This window comes from Equus przewalskii, chromosome 10 (genome assembly GCF_037783145.1).
Source record: "Equus przewalskii isolate Varuska chromosome 10, EquPr2, whole genome shotgun sequence".
In the NCBI taxonomy this organism is placed as follows: Eukaryota; Metazoa; Chordata; class Mammalia; order Perissodactyla; family Equidae; genus Equus; species Equus przewalskii.
In genome coordinates, this window is record NC_091840.1 from 45,768,293 (window position 1) to 45,788,049 (window position 19,757).

The window sequence follows — 19,757 nt, forward strand, 5'->3', positions numbered from 1 at the left end:
TCTCTTGCCTAATTGCAGCTGAAGCTCAGAGAGATTTAGTGGTTTGCACAAAACCAAATAGCTAGTAAAGAAAGGAGCCGGGGTTTGAACCCACATCTGTCTTGCTCCAAAGCTTGCACTGCCCAGGGATGAGTCTACCCATGAGGACTACCTAGGAGTGGAGCCTGGAGGTGTGAGGCATCGAGAAGGAGTTGGCCTTCATGGAGACAGCTCAGGTCACCGAACAGTAGACTCATGGTGTCCAGAGATACTCTGGGGGAGAGTAGGTCCCTTGCCAAGCTGGGTGAGGCTGGCACTGGCCTGGTTCCCTGGGATGCCACTGAGTGCTGTGCATATAGACCCTGCCCTGCACTCCCAGCGGGCAAGGAAGGTGGGTATGTATGGTACGAATTTCATTTCCCTCACCTCCTTGGTTCTGGAATATCAGGGCAGTACTTTCTTGTTTTAGGATATTGAACAAGGCTTCGTGCCCTCCCAAAACTGAAGCAAACAGCCAGCATAACCAGTGCCGGCTAAGAGAAAATGTACCCTAGTTACCATAGAAATGCTTGTTCCAAGTGGAGGCAGCCGGTACAAATCCCTGGTTGGAAATAGCCGGAGGGAAGTGGGGAGGAGAGAGGCGGATGATGCCTGGCCTTGCCTCTTTGCTCATCCCACTTCTTCCGCTACAGATGAAACATTGACTTCCTCCATTAGCAGTTGGAGGGAGTTCCTGCTTAAAAAGAGGCTTGGGGCCAGCCCAGTGGCCCAGTGGTTAAGTTCTCACCTTCCACGTCGGTGGCCCGGGGTTTGCTGGTTTGGATCCTGTGCACGGACCTACGCACCGCTTGTCAAGTCATGCTGTGGTAGGCGTCCCACATATAAAGTAGAGGAAGATGGGCATGGATGTTAGCTCAGGGCCAGTCTTCCTCAGCAAAAAAGAGGAGGATTGGTGGCAGATGTTAGCTCAGGGCTAATCTTCCTTTAAAAAAAAGAGGCTGCCCATCCTGCCCATCCTATCCATTTATCTCCAGGGTGGCCGTTCCTCTCCTGGCAGTCTTGGTTCTACCATCCAAGGCATTTGGCCTGTAAAAATTCTGCTCTGAGTAGTGTCCCTAAAATTCCAGGAGCAAAAAGGGGCTCCATATGTGACTGGCTGCTCCACCCAGCGCTTTCCTCACTTGGGTTCTGTTTGACAACTACAATTCAACTCCCCCATTGCACAGATGGCAGCTGGCCGAGGTGGGGGAGCAGGGGACGCTTGCCACACCTGCTCCTCCCATTCCCAACCCCTCCTGGCTCAGAGCCGTGGGCCTAGCCTTCACGTCAGGCTGGGCTTACTCTGGATGCTGTGTCCTTATATGAACCAAACTGGCCTAGTTCTCTGAAAGCCATTCAGTGCGTCCACCTATTACCAGGCTGACCGGAGGCTGGTCTTGTCCAGGCCCCTTGGCTGCTGAGCATAGCTTTAAACGTAGATATGCACCTGAGAGCCAGGGTTGTTTCTGAGGCCCTCTGGGCTGATTGAGGACCCTTCTCAACCACTGCTGCATGTCCTGGGCAGCCATGGCTTTAGTCCATTCTTGTGGGCTCCTGAGGTACCTAAGCCTGTCCCAGTCCACTGAATTGTTTTTCTGGTCCCTGCCCAGCTCAGTCACCTGTGGCTGCCCTAGGCAGAGCCCAGGTGCTCCTATGGAGGCGGGGAAGCAAGCCGATTGAGAGACCCTATTTGCTGAGGGAGCTGGTGAAGGAGTGGGTGCCCATGGACAGACTCAGTTTTTCTGAGTTTTGTGAGTTTTGATTCACGTCCAGGTTGGAGAGAGTCTCTGGCATCGTCTCATGATGGAATAGTGGTTTCTGGGTTACGTGGTCACCTACTTTTTTTCCTTTGGAGTAAGATTAGCCCTGAGGTAACATCCACTGCCAATCCTCCTCTTTTTGCTGAGGAAGACTGGCCCTGAGCTAACATCCTTTCTCATCTTCCTCTACTTTATATGTGGGACACCGCCACAGCATGGCTTGATAAGTGGTGCGTAAGTCCATGCCTGGGATCTGATCCGGCAAAGCCTGGGCTACTGAAGCAGAACATGCAAACTTAACCACTACACCACCAGCCAGCCCCAGGGTCACCTACTTAAGTAATACAAGTATTATTTTGAATTGGTAATATATTTGCCTAGTTCAAAAATCAAAACTATACAAAAGATATACAGTGAGAAGTCTCACTCCTTTCCCTGCCCCCACTCACCCACCCCCCCCCCCCCCCACTTAATAATTCCCCCACAGGTAACCACTAACACTTTTGTTTCTTGTATATCCTTCCAGAGTCTTTTTATACTAATAAAAAACATTGTATTTGTTTATCCCACCCTTTTTGTAATCAAAAGGTATTATGCAGTCATACCATTCTGCATCTTGCTTTTGGAGACCTTTCCACTGTGAGTTCCTAGAGCATCCTCATACTTGTTCAGAGTTGCCTAATATTCTACTGTATGAATGTACCTTTTCTACTTAACCTGTCCGCTATTGATGGACAGGTGGATAGTTTCCAGTCTTTTGCTGTTATAATGATGTAACCCTGCAGTTATATCTGTAGGCTAGATTCTCAGAAGAGGGGTTCCTGGTTCAGAGGTTATTTGCAATGTTGATAGATAGTGCCACATTGCCTCCATGAGACTATACCAGTCAGCTCTCCCTCCAGCAAGGTCTGAGAAGATTCAGTAACTTCCCAAGTCCCTTCCATCGCTAACTTGCTGATGTCTTCTCCATTCTAAATTGGACTCCTTGGAATGGTTAAATCAGTATGGAAGGGGTTTGTGGGAGGAGGTCCTTTCACATTCCATTACCATTTGTGGTTTCCAGCCCATTTAGCGTTTGTTAAGTCCGATAACTTAATAGACTTTAGGGGCGTGTCAGAGGCTGGTGAGGGAGAATCCCAGGGCTGGTCTGGGCCTGTACTTCCCAGCTTTTCCCAGGGAAGATGGTGCCAGGCCTTTTAGGGGAGGGGGGATGTCCACAGTACGGTGCTAGAGTTAAATTGGTACTACTCCTGTCGGCTCAGAGTTGCAGTTTCCTGAGCCTTACTGTCAGTGGGATGGGATGACAGAGTACCCTGCGTTCATCTGGCACCATAACTCTGAAGGCCACCAGAAGAACAGGATAGGGAGTGAGGGGCTCATGTTTGTGGAGTCATGTCTCTGTTTCTCTGTTTCAATTCATTCACTCAAATGACCAAAAACATTGATTTCTATTACTTAGTATGCATCATTCCCATGTGAAATGAGCTGAAGGATGTCAGGGCTTTCTCATCCCTCTTCTGGTACATTCATAGTGGCAGCAGGTGGTGCTGGCACCCACTGGGACAGGGGTCCTAAGTCCTTCATGGCTGGGGGACCAAGGCCCATACACCTCAGTTAGGAGGCTGGGTTCAGCTAACTTGGTGCTTTAGCTGTGATAGGCATCAGCTGCCACAGCCCTTCCTCTTGGGGATGGGGTCAGGGTGGCCATCTGGGGCAGGAAGGGGAGTAAAGTCCTAGAGTCTCCTGCCTAGTCCCCTCGGCCTTCAGTCAGGAGACAAGGCCTCTGTCTGGACTTCTCCCTGGGGAAGGGTGCTTGACAGTCTGTGAGGGGCCCTTCTTGGGGAGCAAGGACAGCAGGAGAGCTGGACGTTGTTGCCGGTGGCTCTGCAACTGCGGTTCCAAGTGTTGTGGTCACTGTATATTGGAGGGCAGAGGGGAGAGCCTTTATGTTTGCATCTCAGAGTTTTGATCAGTGGGAATGTCTGTTTCTGTTCAACCCGAAAGTCTTAGAGCAGGGGTTCTTAAACATTTTGGGGTCAGGTGTCTCTTTTAGAAGCTAAGAGCCATAGATCCTCTATCCAGAAAAAAGCACTCACCTAAGCATGCTGGAGCACACCAACAATTTTGTATGCAGTTTTGGGGGTCCTTGGTGCCCCAGAATCCCATCAACAAATCCTCTTAGTATAGTAGTTCTCAATTATTATTAGTGTTGTTATTATTCTTATATTCTTATTTTGCCTACACACTGCACACAATAACATTTTTCATTGCATTTGCTGATTCTTTGTGGGGGACAGCCCTGTAGGAATGGGGAAGGACAAGTGTAGTTTGAACAATCACTAGCCAGGGAGCCCAGGGAACTGGGTTAAGAATATCTGGCCTAGAAGATCATTTACTTTGCTTGGAAAGTAGAGGGATGAGAGGGATCTCTCCTTCCCCAGGCATTACCTGACACCTTGCCTGGGTTTCACAGAAGGAACTTAGGGGCCATGAGCGGAGCAGGGGGGACTGGGTGTGCTGTTTGCGCTGCTCTCAATATTCCCTACTTGCGGTAATTGCTGAGGAATGCCTCCTCTCACCCTAGAGAACCCCGAGGCCTATGCTCAGGGCCTGCCTGGGAGGGTGAGTGAGGCCAAGTGGGATGGGAATGCCACTGCCTTCCATTCCCAGACTCCCCAGCCTGGCTGCGTTTGCAGTCGCCTGGGGAAGGTGGGAAGGCTAATGACTCATTATCCCAGCAATTAGTCACATCACGGAGGCACATGATTCCCTGCAGGACTGGCACCACCTGCTGCCATTCTAGCCGTGTTCAGTGCTGCCTCTCTCCTGCTCTGCTTGGAGAATGCAACCCCAAGAAATGAGGACCCCCTTCCTACACATGTGGACTTGTAGCTGCAGCACCCCTGGGACCAAGAGACTGGGACAAAAGGGTCTCTTGCCTGTACACCCCAGGGTCGTACAATGCCCCCATATGCCCCATACACACATGGTCCATATAGGTAGGTCTCTTTGAGTACACATGTGGACACAGACGTGTGAACACGCTGTGAAAGAAAGGCTGCATCTGGTAAAATAAAGTCCTCTGAGGCTTGAGCAGGGAAGAGCTCCAGCAGGAAGTTCCCGGGAGAGGGAGGGGTCCTGCGTTGTTTCCCCTCCCCTGCGAGCTCCCACTGAGCTGGCTGGCTTCCAGGTTGGCCTCAGGGACTCTCCAGCTTCCTGACTTCAGTACAAGAGAGCCAAACAAAACTTATGGGACAGCAGTGACTGGCTGTCAGTTACTAAAAATGAAGGCAAAAAACAGGTGAGAAACTGTTTCCAGTGATTATTTCCTAAGTCCAGGTTTCATATTTTAACTACATTAGTCACAATAAACTTGACGGGGCCTTGATTCCCATGTTTCTAAGAGAACAGCATTTCCATCTACCTCTGGGGCAGCCTGTGATCCTGTCTCCAATGTGTCCTCTCTTCTCCCTGCCAGGGAGAGGTCTTGCAAAAACCCAGCCCTTACAGGTTAGCTGTAGAACAGGATCTCAACAAAAAGGAGTAAGGAGCCAGGAACCGACATGGATCAAGTGCCCTACATGCCAGACCCTGGGGCCAGGGGTTTCCATCTTTCACCTCTTGTAATGTCACCCAGGTTTTCAGATCCTGGTCTCTAGCACAGTACTGTTTTCTTCTGTGTGAAAAGAGCGCTTGTGAAGTGAGGGAAACACCTCCTCCCACCTGTACCCCCCCAACATACCTGGGGGAGGTGAAAGGGGCTCTACCAGGGTTTAGGGCCGTGGATCCTAGTTCTGGCTCTGCCTCTATGTTTCTGTGATCAAATCCCTTCCCCTTTCTGAGCCTTTCCCTCCTCACTTGTAAAATAGTCAGCTTGGGGCCAGCCCCAGTGGCCTAGTGAAGTTTGGCACATTCTGCTTCGGCGGCCCAGGTTCGGTTCCTGGGCTCGGCATGCTCCACTTCAGAGGCCTGAGTTTGGTTCCCGGATGCAGACCTACACCACTCTGTTAGCAGCCATGCTGTGCTGGCAGCCTGCATACTAAAAAATAGAGGAAGATTGGCATGTATGTTAGCTCAGGGTGAATCCTCCTCAGCAAAAAAAAAAAAAACAACAACAAAAAACAACCACCTTGGCCTCAATAATGGTGAAGCCCCTCCTTCCCGCACATATACACGCTAATAATTTTAGAGTCTATATAAGCCCAGGGCCACTCCCTCCCCTCGCCAAATAAGCCCTTCTTTCCTTCCTGTGGCATCTGTCTGCGGTAAGCATGATCCAGATAGAGTAAGCCTAGCCCCTACAACCATAAATGAATGGAGGGAAGCCCTCCCGGCATGGGAAATAGAGATCTCTCATTGTCGGCTGTTGGGCTCATCACTAGTTCAGGGGCCGCTGTTGGGCCTGATCTCTGCCGTGGCTTCATCAATATTTCAGCTCCTTCTCCAGAGCCCTGTTCCTTAGCAACCACATCATCCATGCTCTCCAGGAGGGCTACTGGGCTGTGTGCTCCCTGGCCCCCTGTCCTGTAGGTGCTGTCCATGTTTGTCCTCGTGGGCAGAGGTGGAGCCACCCATGCCAACTGGAACTGGCAGCTTTGGTCCTCACAACCCCAGGGGTGATGTCACATACGGGAGGCATGTACACACAGGCGAGGAAGAGGGACGGCGTGGCATGTCAAAGCCCCCACAGGAGAATTTTGGAAGGAGGTCAGGGTATCTCATGGGCCTGCCTAAGATGACCCCGCACCCCGTAGCCTAGCATGGGTCAGGGCTTGCCCTTGCCCCTCTGCTGTCCATAGGGATGAGGAAGAGGGGTGCTCTCCCTTTCCCCCTCTTGCCCAGGCTCAGGTGCTGGTTCCCTTTGTGGCCTAGGTGCTGTGGAGGTTTGCCTTCTGCATCAGCTGAGACGCCGTGCCGCTGGCTTCCTGCGCAGTGACAAGATGGCGGCCCTGTTCACCAAGGTGGGGAAGACGTGCCCAGTGGCTGGGGAGATTTGCCACAAGGTACAGGAGCTGCAGCAACAAGTAGAGGGCAGGTGAGCCCTGGGCTGGCTCTCCCTGCCCCCCGCTTTCCCCCTGTTCTTTTCACTTAGCATTTGCTACATCCCAGGCTGGCTTCCTGGGCCCGTTTCTTGCAGGGCCTCTTGGGTGAGGAACCAGCCTAAGAGTGGGAGTTGGTCTCTTTCAGGCACAAGGCCCTATCCCCCACCTTAAACCCCTATCCCAGTCAGTCCTCTGGGTTCTCACCTTGTGGCACCAAACCCCACTCCCAGTGCCACCAGTCTGGTGCTTACACCCTCACGCCCTTGCATTCCTGAAGCCCACCCCCTCTTTGTAGGAAGGCCTCAGGGGTCAGCCAAGAGGCCCTGCGAAGACAAGCCTCTGCCAGCGGGAAGGCCCCGGCCCTCAGCCCACAGGCCTTGAAACACGTGTGGGTACGCACAGCGCTCATTGAGAAAGTGCTGGACAGGGTTGTGCAGTACCTGGTGGAGAACTGCAGGTGAGTGCCCTCCCTGGGGCCCACCTCCTGAACAGTCCTTCAGCCCACCCCTCAGCATGCTGGGCTGTCCACGGCAGTCTATAGGTGTGTCCCATCTCCTTCTGTAGCCCTCTGAAAGCATGGACCACACCAGGCACCCCACAAAGCTCAGTCCTTATAGATTCATTTCTTCTTGGTGACTGACATGGATTTGGTCTTTGTGGGGATGTTCTCATATGGTGAGCTTGACCGCCCTGGAATGAGTCCCCTGTCTCTCTCCCCCTGCAGCAAGTACTATGAGAAGGAGGCGTTACTGGCAGACCCTGTGTTTGGCCCCATCTTGGCCTCTCTTCTAGGTGAGCCTGAGAGCCTGTGCTGGGCCAATGGGGGCGGAGGGGCAGGTGCTGAGGGGGCACCATACAAGCTCGCTGTCCCTGTCTCCACAGTGGGACCCTGTGCCTTGGAGTACACCAAGCTCAAGACAGCCGATCACTACTGGACGGATCCCTCTGCTGACGAGCTGGTCCAGAGGCACCGTATCCGGGGTCCCCCTAATCGCCAGGACTTCCCTGCAAAGCGCCCTGCCCTAGGAGTGGGTGTCCATCTCCCCAACCCTTGTGCTCATCCAGGATGCCCATGGGCCTGTAGGAAGGGGCAGCTGGCCTCTGTGCTCATTGCAGACATAGGCTGTTCTTTAGAGATGCCCCATGGTAGTGGCCACCCTAGGAGAGCCATTTCCCCACACTAGCACTTACATCAATGCCAGGAGCACACAGCTGGTCCATGTCTGGAGAGCACAGGGTGGCTGAGAACAAACGAGGGGCAGGATGGACCCCCAGGGTCAGCTAGAGAGGGTCTGCCTGGAATCCTAGGGTTCTTAACCCCCAAGGCTGATTTCCCAGGGCTAGGGGCTGAGCTGTGACTTGCTGCACAGATCCGGAAGCGTCACTCAAGTGGCAGCTCTGCAGAAGACAGATTGGCTGCCTGTGCCCGCGAGTATGTGGAGTCCCTACACCAGAACTCGAGGACGCGGCTGCTCTATGGCAAGAACAACGTGCTGGTGCAGCCGGTAGGAAAGCTTAATGCCCACCCCTTATCTCCCTCCTCTGAAGGCCCCAGGACTGGATCCTTCTGGCCGCATCTGTCTCTTTCCTCAGGGGCTTGACCAGACAGAAGGGGGAGAAGGGCCCTGCCCCCCACTTCACTGTTTCATACGCCTCATGCCTAGTCTTGAGCTGGCGGGAGCCAGGACTGGCATGTGCTCTGGCTGAGAACCAGGCCGTCCAGGGGCAGAAAGGGCAGCCAGCAGGCAGGGTGAATGCCCAGCTTGGGTAAGCTGGAGCACCTGGCATCCAGGAGGCCAACAGGACACAGCCAGTGGCACCAGGCCAGCCAGGGAGAGATGCCCAGATCTGTGTGTGGCTCAGGTTCTCCCCTGCTTCTGCCTGACTCCCAGTCCAGGACCCTGTGACTGCCCTAGCTTGGCCTCCTCTGCTCCCACCTGGAGCTCTTTTTCCATCGGCCATCCCTGGGAGCCTCTCAGCTCCTCATCATCTCTTGTCTTCTGGCGTGTCTCCTCCCTGTAGAAGGAGGACATGGAGGCTGTCCCTGGCTACCTCTCCCTTCACCAGTCTGCAGAGAGCCTAACTCTGAAGTGGACCCCCAACCAGCTCATGAACGGGACTCTGGGGGACTCCGAGCTGGAAAAGAGGTGGGGGCTTTAGGACTTGCTCCCAGGAGCCAGGGAAGGGAGTGGGGACTTGCCCCCAAGCAGGGGGATGTAGAGACCCAGGCTGCTCCAGGAGGCAGGCTTCACTCTTTATCTGGATGCCAAGAATTACAGGGAGAGGCTGCCTGGAGAGATTCCCAAGCTCTCTAAAATCAAGCCAGGCCTGGTCATGAAGGGTTTACCTGAGCCAAGCTCTAGGCAGCTGAGACTGCCAGGCTCCGTGCCATGAAGACAGCATGGGGCCCAGAGGGACATGGCTGGCTGAGGTCACTTCTCAGCTATAATCATCCTATTTCAGGGTAGTTTCATGGGTCTTGGGGCCAGGAGATGAGGAAGGCGGGATGGCAGGTCTTGGAATACAGTGACACTGATCTGGTTTCTTTCTAGTGTTTACTGGGACTATGCCCTCGTTGTGCCCTTCAGTCAGATTGTCTGCATCCACTGCCACCAGCAAAGTGAGCCTCCCTTTCTTGGGCACAGGGATGAGGGGAAAGAGACTGTCTTCTCCCGGCTGCACATTGTACATGGACATCTCGTCCTCTTCACATTGTCCCCATGCTTCTTCAGCCCCACTGTTGTCCTACCCAGCCTGGGGGCCTGGCCAACTGGCCTCTGGTGATGGCCAAGAGGTCTCCGGGAGGCCCTGGCCTCACTCGCCCATGTTCACCCTACAGAGAGCGGCGGCACGCTTGTGCTGGTGAGCCAGGATGGCATCCAGAGGCCACCGCTGCACTTCCCACAGGGAGGACACCTGCTGTCCTTTCTGTCTTGCCTGGAGAATGGGCTTCTGCCTCGAGGACAGCTAGAGCCCCCGCTCTGGACCCAGCAGGGGAAGGTACCTCAGGGCTTGGGAGGCTCTGGATGAGGAGATGTGTGAGGTGGGTTCTCTGCCCACCTCTCTTCCTTTCCCCGCATGGAGTTCTTAGGAACAGCCTTGGGTGGGACCCTGGGTCAAACTCTGCTCTGGACAGGCTGCCCACCCACCCTCCCTCCACAGGGTAAGGTGTTCCCCAAGCTGCGGAAGCGCAGCAGCATGCGGTCCGTGGACATGGAGGAGATGGGCGTGGGGCGGGCCGCAGACTACGTGTTCCGGATCATTTACCCTGGCCACAGGCACGAGCACAGTGAGTATCTCAAACTTCATCATGGAGGAGGAGAGAAAGACGCTCAGGGAGGTGGGGGAGTGCAGCGTCACCCAGGAGGGGCAGCAGGCAGAGTCCACTGACCAGGCCAGGTCAAGACAAGAGGGTCCTTACTTAGCCCCTCAGCTGGACCTTTTACCCACAAGTCATCCCTCTGAAAAGTTGCCTTTCTTCTACCTAGCAGTCTTCCCCCTACCTCGTCACCCAAGAATCTTGGCTCGGCAGATCCAGGCATCACTGTATAATATTCTCTTAGGCATCCTTTCATGCACTGCCCCAGGAAAAAAAAAAAAAGTGACAAGACTAGAAATAGAAGGTGGAGAACTCTCCATTTCTCCTCAGCCTGCCGCCTGACTTCCACAGGGCGGCCTGTGTGTGGGATCAATGCTTCTTTTCGGATGGTGCAAACTGTTCACTGACTGCACTAGAGCCAGACCCTTGTCAAACCGGCTAGTGATGAGAGGAGCTTTGGCTGGAGTAGGGGGTGCATCTGAAGAGGGTGAGACTTGGAGCTGCCCAGGGGGCTGAAAGGTGGTTTGGCTCTTATGGGTCCTGTCCTGCCTGGATGTACACTCCTGGGCCCGAGGGGGCCTGTCTGTAGGTATCTACCAACTCTAGACTTCCCTTTCTGGTCAGAATGCTGCTGCTCTCCATGGGTTTCTCTGGGCCAGACTCACTGATCTTCAGGATGAGGTCAGGGAATTTGCCAGTCCAGAGCATTTATTGCCAACCAGACCACCTGCTCCCTAAATTTCCTAACTTGTGCCAATAGGTTGTCAACAAGTCGTCTCCATATTAGCAGACACATTACTCAGACTGCAAACACACAGCCACAGCACAGTGGCGCTAACAGGCTTGGAGGGCACAAGACATGGGGATCTCCCTCCCCTCCCAGATTGCCTGACTAGGAGACATATCTTTTGCCAGAACGTGTTTGGAAACCTGGCATTTAATTGCTGGCTGCTGCTTTGCTTAGATTATTTGGTCTCCACTCCCCTCTTCAAGCCTTGGCATTTCCCAATTTTGGTTACTTTACTTTAAGGACCACACTACCCTGGGAGGGCGAGCCAGGGCACTAAGGAGCTGAAACCCAGCAGGTGATTCAGGCTTCTTGAGAGCAGCTCTTGGAAACCCTTGGAGGAGAAATTTGGATTTACAGTCTGAAAGGAGGGATTTAGGGTAATCTTCAGGTGTGGTCCAGCCTGATCATGACACAAGCTGAAGAACGATCAGGATCCGTCTGCCAACAGTCATGCCCAGCCTTGCCCAGGGCTGGGGAGCATCTGAGCTGCTGGCCTGTCCCAACCGGTCCCATCTTTCACTACCCGCATCAGTTCTCTCTCTTCCGTTCTTCCAGAGAGGGCCTCCTCCAAAGAGTGGAGCCCTGTAGCTGCCGCCGTCCCCTCACTTTCTTCCACACTCTCCCCGGTAAATCATCAAAAGACACTCAGGTCCTCTGTTCCCCTTTTCCATGCCCTGCAGGCTCAAGGTGACCCAGACTCCAGTCCGCTCCCCATAAGGAGGGAGTCCGGTCCCTCCTGCCTGGGAGCAGGGTCCTCATGCCTCTGCCTCTCTCGCTATTCTCTTTGAGCAGTCACTATTAACTACCACCACCTAGCGGCCAGCCGCGCGGCCTCGGTGGACGATGATGAGGAAGAGGAGGATAAACTACACGCGATGCTCTCAATGATCTGCTCGCGGAACCTCACAGCTCCCAATCCGATGAAAGGTTTTTATCCCTCACCCTCTCTCTGACCCACCCCATCCCCTGCCTCACCCCCCTGGCCCACCTGCCACCCACTGCAGGGGCTCAAACGGCAGTGTTGGCATTATGGGACTTGCAGCTAGAGTGGTTCCCTTTCATCAGGAGGCAGATCAGGGAGGGCAGAAGGAGGCGCTGGTAAGAAGAGGGGACAGTACAAAGAACAGGGGGCTCTGGGCTCCCCATGGAGTTTGTAAGGAGAAGCCTTCAAGCCTGAGAGGGAAGAGATCTGCTGGTGGGAAGGTCTGATTATCAGGTTGCCTCTTAGGAATCCTGATTGGCTCTCTGAGCCTTGTTCCCACTCCTGGGAGTCATGCTGGCAAACCCAAGACTGTCTTTTTCTTTGTCTCCTGTTGGTGGGAAGACCGGCCTCTGGGTCCTGGGCTTCTGACTCCTGACTTAATGGAAATAGGACAGAGGTACCAGGCCCCACCTGGCCAGGGATAGGGGCTGGACAGCTCGTGCAGATGAGTCCTGTGGGTCAGGTGACAGTTTGGGGCCACCATGGAAAGAGACCCAGGACTCAGTTTACCTAGCAGGCCTGAGGGCTCCAGAAGGCACCACCTGGTGCTTGAACATGAGATCTAGAAATATCTGTGCCTAAGATATAAGACAGGTGTGTTCCCACCCTCACGGACCTGAGTCCATGGTTGCAGCAGTCCCTTCATCATAAACAGCACAGCACAGTGCCCGTCACCCCTCAGCGTTTGTTCCTCTGCTCACCTCCCATCTTTCTCATCACAGAGCGAGGCTAGTGGAGAGGGAACCCCTCTGTGTTCTGGAAAGTGATTAGCCAGGGGACCCTGAGGGCTGGGCTGGGGTGCTCACAGGAAGATGGGTCAGGAAGGGCTGAGGCCAGCTCTCTTAGACTTTAGGGGAACTTCCCCATCCCCACCCATTCCCTTGCCACAGAATTAATTTCTTCTCCCCTTTCTCTGCCCTTGCAGAGGGTGTCTAAGAATATGCGACCCTCCTTTTTGCTTCCACAAAGTTCTGCCACAGAGCCCAGTACCTTAGCCTAGCCACCAAGCCAGTAGTAGTCTCCTTGTCCCTGGCAACCAAGTCCCTGGTCTAGAACACACCTAGCACAACCCTGCCAGTCGCTCCCTTACCCACCAGCTGCCTGCCCTTGTGCCTCCCCTCCCTCCCAGCCCCTCCAGGAGGACCTGCAGGCCAGCCCGGGGCAGGGAACTCAGGGGAGCCTCACTTCTGATGTTTATTGCCTGCACACGGCCTGCTGTCTGGTTCCTTGAAAACCTGGGCTTGGGGTTGATATGTGGGAAGCCTGAGTCCAAGCAAGGCCAGGAAGCCCCTTCCTACCCCACAAATTGGCAGTCAGGCTGGAGACTAGGGCCGGGGGTGGGACGTGTTCCAGCAGAGCCCCTGTCTTGGCAGACTTGGCGATAGGAATTCCATCCCTGACTAATCTTAGGGCTGAAGCCTCCTGGGTCAGAGAAACCTCTAGGCCCAGAGGATCCAGAGGCCTCAGGGCTTGCCTGAGCATCCTCTTGGGTAACTTGGGGGCCAGACCAATCCAGTAGACAGCCCTTGGGCCCCCAATACTTGGGAAAGGGGAAGAAGTATGAGCAGAACAGCAGGTGGTTGGGAAGATGGTGTGGGAGCCCCCACCTCCACTCCAGTCCATAATGACAACACTGTGGAGTCCATTCTGCTAGCTGTTGCTTTTCAGGCCTGCAACATGCTTGACTTGCGCATGTGAACCAAGTGGCGGGTGTCCAGACTCTCCTCTCCTTCCCCTTGTCCCCTCCTTTTCCTGCTGCCTCCCCACAGAGCAGAGATGCTGTTCACTCTAATTCTGCTCCAGGCCAGGCACCTTTCACTCGGAGTCTTAGGGACTGTGGGGTTCAACCACCCTGATTGTTTTGTTTCAAACTTTCCTCATGCTCAGAGGAGAGAGTCAGAGTCAAAGCTGGCCCAGCAGACCCCTTGTCCAGCCTCCTGCCCCTTACCCAGTCACTCCAGAGCTCCAGCTGTCTGCACTGGGTTAGTTCAGAGATGCAGTGTTCAAGCCTGGCTGGTTCAGCTCCTTCCTGGAGAATTAAGGTGAAGAGCATTGACCCAGGAGACTTGCCTTGGTTGGGCCCTGCTTTCTGGGCTTGAGCTCATTTCCCTGTGTGCCCACCTTCCACCCTCTGCACCTGTCACCCCTCCCTGCGTGCCCACCTGCTGCCTGCTGCCTGCCTGGGCCTGCTCCCCGCCTGGTGCCTCCCGCAACTGGCCTCTCCTGCCTGCTGCAGGGGCATGAGCTGGGCTCCTGCCCTACCCCACCTGCATTTGTCCCCTCCCTCTTCCCAGAGTCTCGGGCATGGCTTGCAACCCCTCACTCCCAGAGCTGCACCAAGTATGTTCCCTTAATTTGCCTCCTGGTGGAGCTGAAGGGCCAGATATCTACAATAATCCTAGCCATGGGTCTGGGAAGAGAGCCCTGGGGCCAAGACAGAGCAGCCCCTAAAGGGCCTGGAGGGGGCTCAGCTCAGCCCTGCCCACTGAGACACACCCAGAGCTGGAGTCTAGCTCCCACAAAAACCAGGCCAAGGTCTGCTCCAGACTCATAGCAGGCCAGAGCCCAGGCCATGGTTTGCAGAAGAAAGTACTGCTTGAAAGAAGTCTCTTCACACACACAGAGCTTTCTTTCCTTGTTCTTCTTCGCTCTTCTCTGCTCTCTCTCCCTCCTGACGTCATCTCCTAGTCCTTTCACAGCCTGCCCTCACTTTGCTTCATCTTCGTGGCTCACTGGACCTGCCAGGGTCCCCCATGAGCAATGCCCTGCCCCGCTTGGGTTCTCAAGGGTCTCGAGGTCTGATTCAGACTAGCTGGGCTGGCTGAGAAGGCTCCGTCTGCGGGTGGTGTAGATGTGTCCAAGGAGCTGTTTTCTGAGGCTCCACTTGGACGCATTCTTGTGGATGGTGGAGCTGTGTGCCCAGCCACCGCCTCCATCCCCACCATGGCCTGACACCCCTGGGAATTTTGCCCTTCCTGCCAGGTCCCCTGTGTGTTTGTAGGAGGCCACCGTGCTGAGTGCAGTCAGGCTTGGCAAGGATGGAGAACTCAAGAGGAACCCATGCGAGCTGGCAGCAGGGGCGCTTGGCCTGGACAGGGAGCACTGCTCCTCATTAGCCACTAGCCACTGTGGGCCAGGACAGGAGGACAGGTGCCTGGGGTCCCTCGGGGGCTTTGATCGATAGAGAACCCTGGCTTGAGAAGATTCAAAGTTTGTAGTGTTTTGGGCATCTTCCTGCAAATCTGAATTTGCCCAAGAGGACCAGGCTGAATCCTCAAAGGCCAAGCTAGCTGGCGGCATTTAGAGAGCTCAGGCTTTTGTTGTTCCTTCTCTTTTTTCTTCTCCCTCTAGTGTTTATTCCATTGCTGTTAACAAGATGGAGAGAACAGACACAGTCACCCACGAGTCGGTCAAAGTATTTCATCATGTACAGAAAGACTCGGTGGAGGCTGGGAAGTGTCAGGCACCCTCCCTCTCCACCGTTTACATCTCTGTGCTCTGAACCAAGCAGGCAGCATTCCTGTGGTTCTCCACTAATGGGTGGCTTCATGCTACAGCCCAGAGCTCACACCTGGGCACAGAGGTGGACATGCTGCAGGGTGCTTAGGGGAGGAGGCCTGCCAAGCCCTCACCATGGCCCCCTTCCTGCCCCCAGATGCTGTCGACATGATCGAGATGCAGGGCTTTGGGCCCAGCCTGCCAGCCTGGCACCTGGAGCCCCTGTGCAGCCAGGGCTCCTCCTGCCCCTCCTGCTCCACCAGCAGCTCCCCATATGCAACCCCCAGTCACTGCAGCTGTGTCCCCGACCGGTGAGTGGGCAGGGCCTGGAACACCAGCTTCCTGGGGGTGTGTCTGTTCTTGTGCGTGTATCAGTCTGTCCTTAGGGGCTGTGTCACTTGCCTGACAGGGTGGCCTCATGTTGGACAGACATGGGTTTGAATTTCACTCCTGCTACCCATGTGACTTTGGCAAATTACTGAGTTTCTATGAGGTTCTACGTTTCTGAGCCTCAGTTTACTCATCTGTAAAATGGGGATAATGCCACCTGCTTCTTAAGGTACCTGTGAGGACTAAATGAGGTCTGTAACCCATGTGAGCACCCAGAGCTGGGCCTGGCACATGGTAGGTGCTCAGGACTTGTGAGCTCCTCTTCCCAACATGGATGTAGATCCTCCATTAGGCTGTACGTCTAAGGACACGCAACAGATCTGAGCATCTGCCATGTGCCAGGAACAGTATGTGAATGGCGTTTGTATGAGGGTCATGTGCCAGCACTTGATGCTTTTGCTGGCTGCTTTCTTTTACCTGTTACTTCATTTTTTACCTCTTATTCCTGATGACCCTGAGATGGTTCTCTCCATTTTCACATGAGGAAACCAAAATTCACTAATGTGAAGTGAAGTTAGTTGCCCAAGTTCCCCTGGGTGGTTGGGGACCAGGCTGGGGCCCTGGGAGCTCTACCCAGAGTGGCTGGCAGGGACAGGGATGTGGATCCTGCTCCCTGTACCACTCCAAGTGCCTTACCTGCTCCCAAGCCAGAATGTCCTTCATTTTCAACCTCCTCCCACCAGAGGGGCCATAGGCCCCTCTCTTCTGAGCCCAGTTGTTTCCACAGGTTGCCACTCAGGCTACTGTGTGAGAGCATGAAGAGGCAGATTGTGTCCCGAGCCTTCTATGGCTGTAAGTGTGGGGTGAGGTGGGGCTGCGAGGGGCTGGGGTGGGAGCTGGGGGAACCACGTGGTCACAGCCTCCTGGCTCCCCCGACTCCACAGGGCTGGCCTACTGCCGCCACCTATCCACGGTGCGGACCCACCTGTCAGCACTGGTGCATCACAACATCATCCCGCCCACCTGGCCCCCAGGGGCCTCTGGGGGCCTCACCAAGGATGTGTGGAGCAAGTATCAGAAGGATGAAAAGGTGCACACTCTGGGGGGCTGGTGCCAGAGGCCAGGTCAAGGGGCTGGAGGTGCAGCAGTGAGTGCAGAGCAACCTGCTCTGGGAGCAGCTTCCACAGACCAAATGGGCATTCAGATAAAATGTAGTAGGGTCATGGTTGACTGATGGTCTTGGAGTGGCCCAGGTCACCATAGGATCTTAGACAGCTGGGACTGTGGGTTTCCATGGGACAGGGCTGGACTGGTTCCGTTCTGCTTCCACATTACTCCACAACCTTGGGCAAATCTGTGTCTCTCTGGACTCCACTGCCTGCCCTAGAAGGGATGGGGTTGAAATAGATCTCATCCAGGTCTAATCTGGAGTGGAGAGGACATGACTACCCTGAAGAAGGGTTTGCTGGGCTTCAACGGAATGACTGAATCACTGTCTCCAGCCCTAGCTCTCTTTGGGATGGGGTCACCTAGCTTGGCCGCAGTGATGGCAGGCACAGTCTTTCCTCTTTGGGTCCCTCAGAACTACAAAGAGCTGGAGCTGCTACGGCAAGTTTACTACGGAGGCGTGCAGCATGAGATCCGCAAGGACGTCTGGCCCTTTCTGCTTGGCCACTACAAGTTTGGCATGAGCAAGAAGGAGATGGAAGAGGTAAGGGGAGCCTGATCCCATGAAGATAGGGAGATGGGCAGCCAGGCCAAGGGACCCCCAGGTGGGGTCTCAGAAGCTTCAGCCTCTTCCCAGCCAGAAAGAAACATGGCAGAGGAAGGTGTTAGGAGAGCAGCCCCACCGTCCTCACCCCTAGGCCCGACCCTAGTCTCCAGGTGTCCCAGGAGGACAGCTACAGAGGAGAGCCTGGTGCACCTCTCCCTCCATGGTCATGGTGTGGTCTGAGTACAGGTGGACTCAGCGGTGGCAGCGAGGTACCAGCGCGTGTTGGCAGAGTGGAAGGCCTGCGAGGTGGTGGTGAGGCAGCGGGAGCGGGAGGCTCACCCAGCCACACTCACCAAGTTCTCCTCAGGCAGCAGCATCGACAGCCACGTGCAGCGCCTCATCCACCGAGATTCCACCATCAGTAATGACGTGAGCCAGACGGGACCTGGGGGGTGCTGGGGCAGGGACCACCAGTATTTTATACGCAAGAGTCCTGAGCACCAGCCTGACCTCTAGTCCTCACTGGCAGTGGAGCCCTAGGAGAATAGCTTAATGTATCTGTGTCTCATTTTCTTCCAGGGAAAAATGGGATGACTGTCTCCCTGCTGCCCACTTCTCTGGGTATTGCAGGAATAAAATGAGATAGTACATTGTGTTCTATTTTAATATACTAACAAGGAAAGATGGATTTATTGTGATTTAGGGAAGCCCTCCCTCCTTGTAGAGAGACCTCAAGGCTAGGCACAGGCAGCCCTGGGTTCTAGTCCCACACCCACTACTGACAAGATGAATAACTTCTCTTCCCATCTCTGGGTCTCAGTGTCTCCTTTCGGCTCTGCTATCCTCTGATTGTAGAGGCTTCACTGAGAGCTGTTGGCCAGCGACCAGGAGAGCTTTAGAGTGGTCCCATTGTGTTTACTGGCAAGATCTCCCCTCCCACATGATGTTTTCCATCACCTTATAGAATTGACTATGCAAAACCAGTTGAGAGCCTGAGTAGTTCTCCTGGCATCGACTCTGTGTTTAGCTGAACAGCAAGTCCCAAACCGTGGCTGCTAGGCCCAACCAGAGCTGAAAAGTTTCAGTTTTAAGGACATTCTTTTATTAACTTAGGTTTTTTTCTTTAAAATAGCCTCTTTAGGGGGCTGGCCCCGTGGCTGAGTGGTTAGGTTTGCGTGCTCCACTTTGGTGGCCCAGGGTTTCGCTGGTTCGGATCCTGGGTGCAGACATGGTACCACTCATCAAGCCATGCTGAGGTGGCGTCCCACATGCCACAACTAGAAGCACTCACAACTAAAAGTACACAACTATGTACCGGGTGGCTTTGGCGTGAAAAAGGAAAAATAAAGTCTTTAAAATAGCCTCTTTAGATCACGTATATTCTTGTTACTTTAATAAATCTTTGCTAATATTAATGGAAAACTCAAGCTAGAGCAAGACTTAAAGAAATATAACTACTAAGGCACACTCTCCTCTTCATGTGCTTTGTCCTTAATCCTCTTTTCTGGAACATAGTCTCTTTCTCTCTGGCTTTAGGTTTCATAAAATCCTGAGTGTGTACCAGTGCACCACTGCTTAGCTCACGGACAGCAGGGGCCCTCCTCGCTGGCACTGTTCTGAGGCTCTAGATTGCTGTACAATCGTGGCCTTACCTGCCGCTAACCCAAAACTTCATGCTTCTTGCCCAAAGTGGAAACTCCTTTTAGTATCCCTTTCCCTCCATAGTCTAAATAGAAAAGGAAAAAGAAAACAATCTGTATATGTCTGTCTCATTTTCCCTGTGACTTGTCTAGGGTGGTGGACTGTTTCCAATCAGTAGAATATGTTTCCTTTCACTTCTTGCCTCTCCTCAGCTTGTCTGAAACTAGTATAACTGGTTAAGTGCTTGCTAGAGAAGTCTCCTGCCTTGTTCTGCTGAACATTCAGAGTACTGAAAATAAGGGAGAACTTATTTTCCTGACACCTCCAGCCTGCCATCCCCCCAGGCTGCCCAGTGGCCACACCAAGACTTTAACGAAGCTCTCCTGAACTGAGGCAGCCCTGGGACTTCAGGTGTTGTTAAAACTACACTTAGCTCACACTGGCCGTCAAGTGTCCAGGCCTCTGGTTCCCCTTCTTCCCAGAGCAGCCCCAGGAAGGTCTGGAGTGCTTCACACTTTTTCTCATACCCCAGGACGAGGCCTGAGGTGGAGGACTGGATAGGGCTGAAGATGGTGTCTTCATGTTTGCCCAGAGCATGATTTCTCCCCACTTGGTCAGCTGCGTCAGAAGGGGAGGCTTGGTGCCCAGGGGAGACAGTGTTAG

General features: G+C 54.1%; 1 protein-coding gene across 6 annotated transcripts in view; it reads left to right on the plus strand.

Moving 5' to 3' along the window:
- Positions 1-19,757, plus strand: part of SGSM2 (small G protein signaling modulator 2) — a 34,672-nt gene that overhangs the window by 10,078 nt on the left and 4,837 nt on the right. For 2 of the 6 annotated variants that reach the window (XR_011523578.1, XM_008526311.2), the window contains exons 3-17: positions 6,651-6,813; positions 7,116-7,277; positions 7,545-7,612; positions 7,703-7,848; positions 8,191-8,325; positions 8,843-8,967; positions 9,373-9,440; positions 9,660-9,820; positions 9,983-10,109; positions 11,722-11,856; positions 15,567-15,720; positions 16,527-16,591; positions 16,684-16,829; positions 17,322-17,450; positions 17,700-17,882. Coding sequence is in view for 4 of the 6 variants with exons in the window: in XM_008526311.2 (XP_008524533.1) it covers positions 6,651-6,813; positions 7,116-7,277; positions 7,545-7,612; positions 7,703-7,848; positions 8,191-8,325; positions 8,843-8,967; positions 9,373-9,440; positions 9,660-9,820; positions 9,983-10,109; positions 11,722-11,856; positions 15,567-15,720; positions 16,527-16,591; positions 16,684-16,829; positions 17,322-17,450; positions 17,700-17,882 (1,967 nt within the window). In the remaining 2 variants the exon portion in view is untranslated. Of the gene's footprint in view, positions 1-6,650; positions 6,814-7,115; positions 7,278-7,544; positions 7,613-7,702; positions 7,849-8,190; positions 8,326-8,842; positions 8,968-9,372; positions 9,441-9,659; positions 9,821-9,982; positions 10,110-11,721; positions 11,857-15,566; positions 15,721-16,526; positions 16,592-16,683; positions 16,830-17,321; positions 17,451-17,616; positions 17,883-19,757 lie in introns of all 6 variants that reach the window. The other 4 variants (XR_011523579.1, XM_008526312.2, XM_070562923.1 and 1 more) reach the window with 3 other exon arrangements.